General features: G+C 34.3%; 1 protein-coding gene across 6 annotated transcripts in view; it reads left to right on the top strand.

Annotated features, from left to right (window-relative positions):
* LOC101426633 (uncharacterized) overlaps nucleotides 1-13746 on the top strand; it is a 74946-nt gene extending 61200 nt beyond the window's left edge. For 2 of the 6 annotated variants that reach the window (XM_058293554.2, XM_004467899.3), the window contains 5 exons: nucleotides 2223-2344; nucleotides 4113-4223; nucleotides 8152-8258; nucleotides 11760-11850; nucleotides 13412-13746. In XM_058293554.2, the coding sequence (XP_058149537.1) occupies nucleotides 2223-2344; nucleotides 4113-4223; nucleotides 8152-8258; nucleotides 11760-11850; nucleotides 13412-13528 (548 nt within the window). In that variant the 3' untranslated portion in view covers nucleotides 13529-13746. Of the gene's footprint in view, nucleotides 1-2222; nucleotides 2345-4112; nucleotides 4224-8151; nucleotides 8259-11759; nucleotides 11851-12922; nucleotides 13074-13411 lie in introns of those variants that run through there. The other 4 variants (XR_011648373.1, XM_071213989.1, XM_071213988.1 and 1 more) reach the window with 4 other exon arrangements.
* The last annotated feature ends 236 nt before the right edge of the window (nucleotides 13747-13982 follow it).

The raw sequence follows: 13982 nt of genomic DNA on the forward strand, positions 1-13982 counted from the left end.
GGACTTCTGTCTACCATATGGGAAGCCCTGGGTTCACGTCCCACAGCCTCCTTGTGAAGGCAGGCTCACTCGCACACCACAGAGAGCCACCAGCCCCCAAGTGCCACGGAGTGCCGCCCGACCCGCAAGCACCGCAGAGAGCCAACTCAACAAGGTGACACAACATAAAGGGAGACAAGTAAAAACACAGAAGAGCGTGCAGTGAATGAACACAGAGAGCAGACAAGAAGCAAGCTGCAAGGGGGGATGGAATAAGTAAATATAAATACAGACACACAGAAGAATGCACAGCAAATGGACACAGAGCAGATAGCAAGCAAGCCGCAAGAGGGGGGTAATAAAAAAAAAAGAGAGATTGATATATAAAGCACAATGCTCACTTATTTATGAAACATATAACTGCCAAGGGTGCTGAAAGGTTCTCCCTATAAAATTATCTACTTGAGAAATCAGATGATAATCAGATTTTGTTGGGGAGCACAGAATCGGAGGACAGAGATAGATAATCTTGAGAAAGAGTCTATCTAGGCTACAATTTGACCCAGCGATGTATCTCTAGACCAAAACAGAGAACAACTCAGGTGACAAAAAGTCTCCTACATCTCCTGCTGCTCAAATGCAGCACAGGAAGCTAGATTGATTCCATGCTTCTAATAGTTATCTCTTCTGTTAGCACATTCTTTGTTCAAACTGGATATGATTGTCTATGCTATTGCTTTAGATGCTATTTCAACCTCCCTGCTCACTTATTTAAGAGTTATCGTTTGAAGTGGGCTACCCCCCCCAATTAAGTAATTTTACCCTTATATTACTGACCTTAGAAAATACCATTTTCAAATATTAACTTTATTCTCTTCATTTTTACTAAGTTTTAGAGTATGTTGCTAATGTGTCATGAACTGATTGTACCTAAAATATAATTTGAGATTAAATTTCTCTTATTTACTAGTTTAAAATTCTATTTTTAGATATAACTTATGATTTCTGTTCTAGGTTTTAAAATTCACCAAATAGAAAAGGACTTGGACAACACTAATAGAGACAAAATTGAAAAGTGAATTCTAAATAATACACCATGTCAAACAGATCTGAATTTATAGAAGAACTGTTTGTCAAACAAATATTTAAAAATTAGGATGTATCTTCCCATGAAAATCAGGTAGTAAATACTGAATGGTGGGTACCCAGGCCAGCCCTGGTAACAATAATGAATCTGAAAGGCTGTCTCTCTGTTAGACTCTGCCTCCATCTATGACAAGGAGATTTAATAGCTTCAAGATAGTAATGGTGACCCTGTGGCCCAGGGCAGAAGCACTAGTGTAGCAAAGGGAGGAGTAAGGATGAGAATTCTAGGATGATAGGGACTCTGCTGGTCAAAGCCTACCCCCTAAGAGTTACTTCCAAAGCCTAGTCAAACCCTTTATTCTCTTCCAAAGGGTTGGTCTGTCTGCTTCCATTTTCTTTGCTACTATCACTTAGCTTCTCCCCTTCTTGACCGTTATGTTATATAACACATTAATAGAGTAAGTTTTTGGTTTGCCTCTTTATCAGAGGAAAACCCAACTTGGGCTATACCAGATATTTCATCACAGAAACTGGGGTAGGACGATGGACCAGGAACCTAGACATGGTGGCAATTGAAGAAGGGAAGTAAGAGCAATATATGGGGTCTCCTAATCTTCCATTCCATCCCTCTCCTGCACTCCAAAACATATTCTAAGTTGGTCAGGGCTGCCACATTGCACAACCTAGGAATGGTCATTCATTTAATAGTCTACAGTTTATGCAGCAATATACAGTGATTCTAAGACTGGCTGTGGGATAAGATGAGGAAGCCAGATGTTGTGGAGGTTAGGAAACAGTTCCAGAGAGCAAATGGTCCTAGGGAGAAGAGAAAGAGGAAAAAAAACAAAAACAAAATAAGACATCCCAAGCTGGAACAAGAAGGAAATGGGAGCATGGCGATAGGCACAGGTATCTAGATAGCTGTTCTCTAGAGGCCCTTTAAATGTTAGAAACTTAATGTTTGTTCTTCTCAAACACAGCCCAGGTGGATGAGTGGGAAATTATCACATTGGTTTTTTCTAAATAACCTGTGGATGGTTCTCTCTGTTTAAGAAAAAAGTGAAGTATACTTTATAAATATAAGTGAAAGAATTAGAAGTACACAATGGAATTGTACCCAATTAAAATTTGAAATGCACTCTGTTCTAATTCCCCAGGATTTATTTCTCATTCCTTCTCCCTCATGGAATTGAAGTTCATTTATCATCATGTACTTCCTGATCTGTCGGGAAAGGTCTTGGTTGACGTTGGCTCCAGGCTTGGCACAGTCCTTTATGGGGTAAAGTCCAGCTTGCGAACATACTCAACATTTGGAAAATACTTTCTTCTCCTGCTAGCAACAACTTTGCCTGCCACCATCCAAGGTGACAGATTGGCTTCATTTATTAGAGTAACAGAATAAAAAGGTTAAATAGTTTAGCATAGACAAGCACTTAAGTTAGATTTGATAGTAATAATTGAATGTGGTTTTTCAAAGACCAGCTATCTGATTTCCTTTACTGGTTTCTTTCTACAACACAAATGAAGGAATTTCTACAAAAGAGAAGCATGTGACTCTTACAACACTTTGCTGTTTTGTCAGTCATTGCTGCCCTTATAAGCTCTTCCTTTTCTTTGTACTGTACTAAAATGGTAGGCTGAGCTTTGATAAGAACTCTTATAAAACTGACAAATTTATTTGACCTAGGAAATTGCTGTAAGGCCATTAGTAGTCATTTAACACTTTTGGGCCTCAAGTTTCTTCACTTGTAAATGACAACCAAGGACATACCTTGTCCAATTTTCTGTGAGCTTTAGGTTGAATGTAGACAATGGTTTCTGAAACATCACTTCAGTGTGGTCTTTTTAAATATTCGTATCATCAGCATTATCGAATTTCTTAAATGGTTTTATCAAAAAAACCTTGAAACCTGGTTTCTGGTTGTCATTAGCAGACTTGCTAAAACATGTGGCCAACAGCAGTAGGGATTCAAACCAAAAACACTCTAAGTTCCTGGCGTCATTGCTCTTTCTAAACAGAAACATTTGACTATTTAATGCTTAATTTATTTTTCAGCATTAAAACTTTTATTCTGTAATTATGAAAGGTAGCCATAATAGACAATACACAGTTTTCCAGATGGTGTTGTTTGAACAACATTACGGATTATGATTGGTTCCCATATTTTGTCCACCCTTGTCTGTTCTCTGACTTCAGTTGAAAAAGATAAAGCCAAAATAATTGCCGCTCTGCAGCTATGGTGGCACCATTGGCCAACTTGAATATATTAAAAAAAAAAAAAAAAACTTGAATATATTGTCATTTTTCTCCATATTAGATCAGTGATCCAGTCAAGCAAAAAAAAATTTTAAGACCTCTATAGGCATGTTGAACATATTCTAAAAATCCATGATGAGCTACAAATACAAATGTTTTTCACATAAGTTGTAAAAAACCTTCAGAAAAGGATTTGACTTTTTCTTTCCTTTCAAATTATTGTTTTTTGTTATTGCAACCAAAAAATATATATATATTTTCAATTTTTGATTATCCTTATTAACTAATTGGTTGATTATCTTTAGCAGATTTCCAGACACAAGGCTGACTTCTCTAAGCTGCCAATATGTACCTCAGGGTACCTTCCTCTGGTGTCAGACTGCATGATTTTCCATGATATTCCCCACAGATTAACTCCTTTCTGGCTTTCCCCTGATGTAACTTCCCAAGAGATTACCAGATTACAGTAGTGGGGTATTGTACAGAGAATCTATATGTGATCACTTTTCTCATTTCTGACTTTGTTGAATGTACGTTTTGCCAAGAAAAATAAATCTTGAAGAATATAACTACTTTCAAATAATATAATTCAATAAAGTAAAAATAAAATGAAAGACAACATCTTGTAGTTTAGGTAAAACCTACAACTTCAAGAACTTAAAGAAGACTTACTGATCCAGGCCTTGATTGCTGTTTATTAATGTTTGACACAAAGTTTAAATTGCAAATAGAAATAAACCCACAATGAAAAGCTAATTCATTTGCATCATAATGTATCTTCATATTGTAGGGTTATCTTTATAGTTCAGCATTGCAACTATATGGAGTAGAATTGAATGAAGACTTTTGCCAGTTGCAGGAAATGGTTATTAAAAAATACCAGTTCACTGACAGAATAAAGGTACACTTTTCAATATATATTCTGTTATTGGTTATATAGTGTAACTTAGCCAAAATTCTTCTGCATTGGAGTTGAAAGTCTTTTCTAATCTATTCTTGATTACTGTTATGTAGAAACAGTTTAAATTGAATTAATATTTTAAAATCAATAAAGGTGAATTATTGTAATTACATGCCACTCTCTTCCTCCCAGTTTTATTAGATAGTAAAAAAAAAATTTTTTTTTTCATTTTTTTCACATCAGCTATAGTTTTGGTGGCAGCATTTTTGAATCTGTATATGTTGGTAAGAAATGTACTTAAACTGTATGTTGAAAGTAAGTAAAAGGGTTAAGAAATGCTCCCTGTTCTTTGCCTTCTTTTTCTGAACTTTCACGAGGAATTATGGATGTCAGAGAATAATAGTTCATGGGGGAATATGATGCCCTGGGTTACACTACCACAGAAGTTTTCTCTTTTTGTTTTTAAAGAGGAAAAATAATTTTAAAAAGGGAAGGAAATGTTTTTTGCTGATACAGTAATACTTACCGATTCACTAACAATGTTATGAGTCTAACAGCAATGTGGAGAAATAGTGGGTATCTAAGGCTCTCTAATGTTAAGGGCAATCTAATTTGAAAGACATATCTAAGTAAGATTAAGGCTTTACCTTCGTCGTTTTATAGAAGGGAACTATTTCATTTATCTCTTCCTCTCTTTCTCTTTGTGTCCATCTCTCTTACTCTCTACATGTATCTTAGAAATAGAGGCAAATAATCAAAGCTAATTCATTGTCCAGTAATAAATTCCAGTTTTTCTCACCATCCCATATTTAGTGAACAAGAACACACTGCCCTTGCATAATAAGAATCACACATAACTGATAGGGATAACAATGGAATTGAAAAAATTTTTAATTAAATTTAAATTTAGAAATTAGCTCATCTTATGAATCATAGTTCATAAATAATCAAGTACTTTTTTTAGTTCTTTAAAGACATTGATGATAAAGGTATATAAAATACATATTTACTTACAGTTTTAAAGATTTTTACCCCTTGATTTTCAAATCAAAATATGTGCTACACACCTACCCGCATACGTCCCTGCCTTGTGGCTTCTAAGGCCCTCAGCAACTCTGAGAAAGCCATTTTTTTTTAACACCTTAAGGATTTCCTTCCTTGATGCTGCAAACAAACATTTGATTTCGGGGACCCTAAAATAACAGATAGGGATTCCAGGATCACTTTTGACAGTACCTGTTGAAATCCAGCTAGCCTTCAAGCTCAGCTCAGTCTTGCTTTTTTCTTTTGTTTTTGTTGCTGCTGTTTGGTCTTTTTGTTTACAGGCTTTACTGTGAAGTCTAGAAATCCTTGGTTGTCTGCTCATACTTAAGAGGGGAGAACAAAAAAGCTGATTGAAGTTCTGAGTATCTAAGTGGGAATTTTTTACTGTGGGCTTCATGGTTGAGTGATCTTGTTTGGGTAATTAATTAGTTGGGAAGTGTCCAGTGTAGTATCTTCAAATCTTTCCTCCTGAGCTCTCCTGATTGCTCAGAGAATACCTTTGCAGTCCCTCACATGGAGGGTAAGGCCTGGTAGCACTATTGTGGGAATCCACTGGTGGAAGAAAGAATTGGGGAAATGGAGGTTCTCAGGATCCACTGTGTATATATTTCTTTAATTCCCTAGTTTCAGTACATTCCCCTTGCCTTCACCTGGTCCAGAGACTGTTTTAACCTCTCTAGAGAATAAACCTCTGTTCTTTTGCTGGGGTAGGAAAAAAGTATATAGGGATCTGTCTGCTTCTTAAACTGACTTTGAACCAAATTCCTTTATTTGTAGCTCTCTCCCTACCCCTTCACCCAGAGATAGCTCACTACTAATTATGAGTTTTTGAAATTTTGTTGAATAAGTCAAATTTGAGTCTCAATTTTCCATATTTCTAGCTTAGTAACCAGTTTTCTCAGGTCTCCTAAATTCTTCACCACTTTTACTTTTTTTCTATCATGAAGATTTTTGTGCCTTTTGTTTCCTCTCTATTCTCCCCATCTTTGTGAGTTTATACCGTCTTTTAAAAAAAATCCTATACATGCATTATATTGGGGTTTCAAAAACAAACAAAAGTACATGCCTATGTCTTATTTACTGTTTTTACATGGAAAGCCCATTGATTTAAATTCTTCTTTCTTCCCTTTCCTCCAAGCTAGAAGCAAACTTTCCCTCATTCATATCAGTGCTGTTTATTCCTTTGATCACAATCATATAGAGTTATTAGCATAGAGTTATTAGCGTCATCACCTTACTCGATTATAATGTATTTGAGAGCAGATACTGTGTCACATTCACCATTAAATATCAGTTAAATACTGATTTTGTTTGCTTTATGGCCTTGAATCATAAGCATTCCAGAGTTTGTTTTGTTTTGTTTTGTTTTGTTTTTCCTAGGACCTCCAGAGCTCCTCTGTTGGCTGTCATATTTAACTGATTCATCTGATTCTTTTTTGCCCAATCTGTGTGGTAGTGGGGAGACAAAAGTGAACAGAGATGGGAAAGAAAAAAGGGGAACTGTGTGAGAACTAAGATGTATCAGTGTGTTAATTTACATACCTATTTCTTATCTAAGCTATATGCTTAGAAAATTTTAAGTATTAACTTTTTTCTGTGCATTGGGGAATATGTCAAAGTCCCTTGTTTCAGAGGCTTAAGGGCAATCTGATAAAAATTATTTTAGTTTTATTACTTAAAAAAGGAAAAGAAAAAAAAATTTTAAAACTTAGACCATAAAATATTCTGAATATTATACATTTGTAAGACCAAGTGCTTATTTCAAAAGAAATTATACAAAGTAGTTTAATTTTTTCTCTTCTTCGTAAAATAAAAGTTATTTGCCTTGCTCTTGAATAAATAAGGGTTTCCTTTATTACCTTGCCTCTGGTCTGCAAGATTTATTTATTTTTATTTTATTTTTTATTTTTAAATGTTTTTTATTGTTTACTTCATGAAATACTTCAAGAAAGAAATTATAATAATTTCAAAATACAATCTCTGGACTCAATAAATATCTTTTATAATTACACCGAATCAATATATAGATGTTTATATAGATACTAAGTCAATTAACAAAATAAGTAAAGTAATTATGTAAACTACAAATCTCAGATGGGATCATGCATGAAAAGGTAAGTCACTTCCTTCAAGTGTTTTTAAATGCAATTCACATTTGTTTCAATCACATACACATCCATTGGAAGAGTTGGAGAGCTGATGCTAACAGCTTGAAACTAAGATCTTTTGATATATTAAAAGAAAATTCAGTTTATACAAAAAGTCAATGCAAGACTTATTAAGCATATTCTACCTTCATTGCTTTAGGTATGTTTCTTTAAGCAATTTTACTTTTTTTGACAAATAATACATTCAAGTTAGTGCATTCAAATTAGTTTTAGATGAACCACAGAAGGCCAGTGAGCATATTATATTAACATTTTATAATTTATAAATTACTTCTATGATTTTTATATGGTTCCATTTAATTCTATGAATCAGGATGGATATTATCCCATTGTATTTGTGTGTAAACTGGGACTCAGAGATTACTTAAATAAATGACTGCCTAAGAGTACAAAAGTAGTTAGCAGTGGAGCCAGAATTCCTTTGACTCTTAGAATTGGTGTGATAGAGTGGGAAAAGCCCTGACTTAGGTGTCAAAAGAATGTTATTAGACTAAATAAATATTTTCATCTAAAATAAACAATTTTTCACAAGTTTATTGTATTTATTAGCTTTTAAGTAACTTCCATAGGCAGTGGTATTAACTATACTATTCTTTCATTTTAAGAGTGATAACCTCTCATATTGCCTCATAACATTTTTGAATCAATAGTTTTTTTATTATGTAATTAAATGATGCAGTACCTTTGTTCTCTTACATGAACTCATTCTTCTTTAGGTGTTTCATGCAGACATCTGTACCCAGGGTTCACTTCTGCAAAATGCTGATGTTGTTATAATGAATAATGTCTTTGAATATTTTCTTAATGAGGCAGAACAGGCCAGGTACGTTATTTATTTAAGCAAGAAATCTATTATTAAAATATATCAGCAAGTTATAAAAATGAATTGGTAGGGTAGAAATGTTTTCATATTAAACTGTTCAAAAAACACCTCAACTGTGAGATTATATTAATAAAGAAATGTGTTGTATATGAAAACAACTTCTGATTCTCCAACTTTGTAAAATGTTACATCTAATTTTGGGTAAAGATAAAATGATTTCATGACCCACGCCTTTGCTTAGCAGTCAGGGAGTCATAAGATACCAATACCCACTGGGCCATTATAGTTATTCTTTTCTGCCTCCGTTTTCTTTTCTGTTAAAGAATATGTCATATTGCTATCCTGTTAAAAAATGATAGGGATTAACTAATGCATGTAAATGGACATAAAACAGAATTTAAGAATATTAGCCTGGAACACAGTGATTGATTACTAACTTTAAAAAAAAATTGTTCTTGAGGTGGTAACAGTAGTTTCCTGGAATTGATTCCAAATGTTCTTTTCAAGTAGTGAGAAAAACTAGCAAATCTGTGATCACTTTTCCAACTTCCCTGACAAAATTTAATGCTTTTTTGACCCATCAGGACCTATAGGTTCCTCTAATTAGGAAATTCCTATAGTCTGAGATGCTAATTTTCTGACAGATTGCTAATTTCTTATCATAATGACATGTATGTGCTCTAGATGCAGGAAAGCACTTTTCTAAATGTATGAAAGAATTAATTTAATGTATTTAGATTAGTGTATCAGTAAGGCTTCCACTGCAGAGAAGTAAAAATACACATAATTACAGCTTATAAACATGCAATACATTGATTAACCTAAATGATTAAACCTCCTTATCCTATCACCCCTTCTCCTTCTACATTCTCCCCCGACACGCACACACACCCATATCCATTATTACTAGGTGTGAAATTAACTGTTGTCCCTATGAAATTAAAAATTTAAATAGCTTCAAAAGAAACTAGTTCAGGGAAGCTGACTTGGTCCAGTGGTTAGGGCGTCCGTCTACCACATGGGAGGTCCGCGGTTCAAACCCCGGGCCTCCTTGTCCCGTGTGGAGCTGGCGCACGTGCAGTGCTGACGCACGCAAGGAGTGCCGTGCCACACAGGGGTGTCCCCCGCGTAGGGGAGACCCACATGCAAGGAGTGCACCCCATAAGGAGAGCTGCCCAGCTCGAAAGAAAGTGCAGCTTTCCTAAGAATGGCGCCACACACACAGAGAGCTGACACAACAAGGTGACACAACAAAAAGAAACACAGATTCCTGTGCCGCTGACAACAGAAGCAGACAAAGAACACGCAGCAAATATATACAGAGAACAGACAACTGGGGTGGGGGGCGGGGGGAAGGGGAGAGATAAATAAATAAATCTTAAAAAAAAAAAAAAAGAAACTAGTTCAACTGAAAGCTAATAGAGAGTCAAAACTCATCCAGAATGGTCGATATTTTTTACCACAGGTCAAAGACCAGCAGCACAACATGCTCAAGTTTTTCTAATCATAGAACACATACTCTTTTAAAAATTTATTTTACTTTTAAAGAAGCTTTAGATTACATAAATGTTACATCAAAAATATAGGGGATTCCCATATACCCCAGCACATATACTCCTTAAGTATAATTTCTAGCAGACAAAGTATGATTAGCCATTTGCCTTTTTAAGTTGATGATAGGTAAGCAAATATTACGTAATTGTTAGAGAATGAAAGATTACTGGTTTATGTTGTGTTTGAAGTTGAAAGGCAAAAACACCTTAAACTCTTTGGAGATTAATTATAGAAAGATTTTGAATGCTGAACAAGGATAAAAGCTATCTACGAACTTGACAGTGGAAATACTGCATATTTGGGTTTTTTTAAAAAAACTTTCTTGATACATTCTTTCATGAACTTCCTATGAATCACTGAATAGCTAAGTGTCAATATAATCAGTATAGGCCATATGTGTTCATTCAATCAATTCTCCTAAATTAGTCTGGTGCAATGAATTCTAAATACAGATGTGTTATCTCTCATGGTTAATTATCTTAATTTCATCATGAATGATGACATGCAGGAGTAATTTTAGAATTTCTAGTAGGACATTCTGGTATTGGAATCATTCTGAAAAAACTGATTATTTATTTGTATTATCTCTATATTGCAGTAACAGAATAGATAGCACAACATTTAACCTCCAAAGACTTTTAATATCTAAATCACAATCTGAGGACAAGTGAAATAATATTGCTGTGGGAGTAGAGAAAACCACTATAAATCTGTAACAATAGAAAGTGTGTACTCAGGAAAGGCTGAGGCTTCGGAATAAGCCGGATATCATTAAAGGGTAACAGCTATATTTGTAGAATAATTTTTAGTTTTAAAGATGTCTATATATACTTTTTCAGTAGGTGAAACAGATACTACCACTACAGCGACAATTTACCAGAAACAGCAAGTGCTATACTAAGAGCCATGCTAAACCACAATGATATACTCAGTTTCTTTGTTCTTACTAAACAAACTTGTAAAATATGCCATTTTAGGAACTATGTCAAAACAACAAACAACTCTAACACAAACACAATGATATTTATTATCAAACACAGCTACATGATTTTATTTCTAGCTTGAGAAAAAGAACATTTGTATCATTTTACCCAATAAACTCAAGGATTACCTAAACCTAATAGCCATTGTTATAGCTAAAATAAGTATCATTTATACTAGTGCCCACCTTCTCCATTTTAAGATGCACACACCCTGCTTTGCTTGACCATTTCTCCCCAATACTGGGGTGTACTATTAAGACTCATGCACAGTGTAGAAATCCAGTTCATGTCTACTCGAAAGGTCAGTTGGTCAGTCAAACACTGCCCTCTGACACACACCTGCATGTGATAGTCCATCATGCTTTGACCTGGCTTATCCCACTTACCTTTTCAAGTGCCATCTTGTACCAGAAGTCTTTGAATATTCTGGCAGTCATATTAAGTACGATTTCTTTCTTGATGTGATTTTAAAAGATCAAATCTACATATTATAGCTCTTGATTGGTTTCTTATTATTAGCTCTTGATTGGTTTCCAGCTTCTATGACCTTTTTTTCTCCATGACTCTTCCCCACCTCCATCCCCAGCAATCTCAGCCCACTACTAGTCTGTATAACCAACTTTGACATAGTTTAAGGGACTTTAACTCTGAACCAGCTTTGACTGGTGGATCCAGTTAGGAAAACAGAGCTTTAGTCTTATTCAGAGTACTGTATAATAGTGTGAATCCTATCTTGTTCATCTCCTTTGTACTGTAACCTCACAATTTTGCCAACAATCCTTCAAGAACAGGAGAAGTTACCAATTTCTAGTATACTACTACAGTCCTACTTAATGATGGCAAAAATGTTTTGCCTGTGTGGATTTATAGATATTACCTATATGCATTTTCTTTTGACATTTTAATTTTTAAAGGTTTTCCCAGTGTCTGGTAACCTAACATATTGGTTTTTAATGTGTTGTAGAGCCTGGGAATATATCAATCATAATGTAAGGAAACAAGGATCGTTACTAATAACAGTACCAAGTCTTGAAGATTCTCTCTCAGGCCTTCAGGTATGGAAGCCTCCTTTCAGCACTTTTGTTGTCAAAATTTTTCTGCTTTTCTTTTCTGGTAATTATTCTAGAAATATTTTATCTGAAAATAGTGGAGGTTGATAGAGAGAACAAGAAGACCTTAATGGATTAAGCACTGGTTTGTGGTGTGTTCACTGACCTCAGGAGTAATGAAATTGTCATTTTTATCTTGCTTCTCCACCCAATTTTTTTTTCAATCATGGAAGTAGAGTTTTAGGTTAACAAAAGTTATTGAATATTGTTTATTAGGAACTTAGAATACCCACATCATAATTTTGTCCCTTATAGCAAAAGGAACAAAGTTGTTCAAAGCTTCTATTGTCAAATAAGTAGACTGGAGGCTCATGTACTGTCCACAGTTTGACTTACAGGTTGGTTTGGAATCTTGCACAAGCCACTTCTTTGTTCCCCAGATTCTCTATATAAAATTAAGGCTTATGTTTAATAATAAGATTCAACCCAATAAGATAACTCTTGTGTGAAAGTTAATTAACATCTGGAAAGCTCTTTCAGATCCCTAGATGAAAGGTACTGTTGCATTTTTTAATAGAGTATTATTATTTCCATTGGTGGTGCTTTCCCTGCAGATAAACACTACTAAATTTAAGTATCCATTTCTTCCTTAAAAAAAAAAAATACTAAACTAAAAAATCATACATAATACCTTTTTAGGATTTCTACATCAACCATCTAAATCACAATAGTAATTCATGTTCGTTACAAGGGAAGTGATCCAGAGGTGAATAAAGAAAAGATGTAACTCTCCCCAATTTCCCCCCACCTCTTTCCCTTCTCATGAGATTCACTCCATGAGCAATGGGATCCAACCACACGTTTCCATTCTCATAAAAATGTACCTTTTAAAATATATGATCTCCAATCTATATTATAATTTCCACTCATATTGAAGTAATTCAGTGACTTTTCATATACCAAAATAATAGCTTTCACACCAAATACCTAAATCTGTTCAGATAGCAATTAGAAATTAATATTTTTGAGAGACCTTATAAATAAACTCTTGAATAACTTTATTGCTTTCCTATTTAAGGAATCTTCTTTAAACGGATATATCCAGTAGTGGCTCCAGAATTTCTGTGGTGTGGAGACTCAAGTTTGCAATGTGAGGGGAAGGCCTCGATGAAGGTTATGGAAGGAGATAAGCTCCTCAAGCAACCCCTTAGCACCATCACTGTGTATATATGAACAGTTTTTCTGTGTTCTCTGTTTATTCCTATTGTTGTTTTAGTCTTTTGTTTAAGATCAATGATTATCAAATTAATTTCATTGAAATAATTACTCTATTTTATATTTTATTTATTCTTTCAAGTCCCCAAATAAAAATAAAGTCCCTAAATCCACAAACCTTCCATATAGAAACACAACAGATTGTTCATGTGGCACTATGTAGAACTTAGTCCTGCCCATTGTCATAAAAATCTGAGTTTAATTACTTGATTAATGATAATTTCTTGAAATTCTGGAAAACAGGATCATTCCGAAATTTTAACATTTTTTTATAAATCTTTTTTTTTTTCAGACTAATATACAGTTAACTCCCTGGGTTGAAGAAGTACCACTGGACTATGATATATACCCAGAAAAGGATATTGACAGAGAAGCTCTTGAACAAATTCATTTATATAAAATTCTCTAATGCTAAAATAGTCCTATTTCAGTAATTTTTGACATGTTGAATATATTACAAAATAATGAAAAAACATAACCCCAATGCCCTAACATATTTTTTCTGTATATTCCTTTCTAGCCTTCATTCATATGCTTACATATTTGTAAACAGATGCATATATATATACACACACACAACTTTGTTCCGCTTGTATGATAATGTAATTAAAATATTTATATGAAAAATTTTGTTTTTCACCTGGTTTCTTTTATTGTTAGAAATATAAATATGTGTGTTTCTTTAGTCACTTACCCTGTAGGCCAAGTCTAGATAGGACCAGGAAAAAAAAAAAGACAAGAAATAGTTTCTATCAAAAGTCAAGTGTAGAGAGGAAGGGTAGGTTAAATTGTATCCCATTGTTACATCTCTATTCTATAAGATTCCTTGGACAGTACTTTACCATTAGAGGCTAGCTCAAGGA

Source organism: Dasypus novemcinctus, chromosome 3 (assembly GCF_030445035.2).
Source record: "Dasypus novemcinctus isolate mDasNov1 chromosome 3, mDasNov1.1.hap2, whole genome shotgun sequence".
Taxonomy (NCBI): Eukaryota; Metazoa; Chordata; class Mammalia; order Cingulata; family Dasypodidae; genus Dasypus; species Dasypus novemcinctus.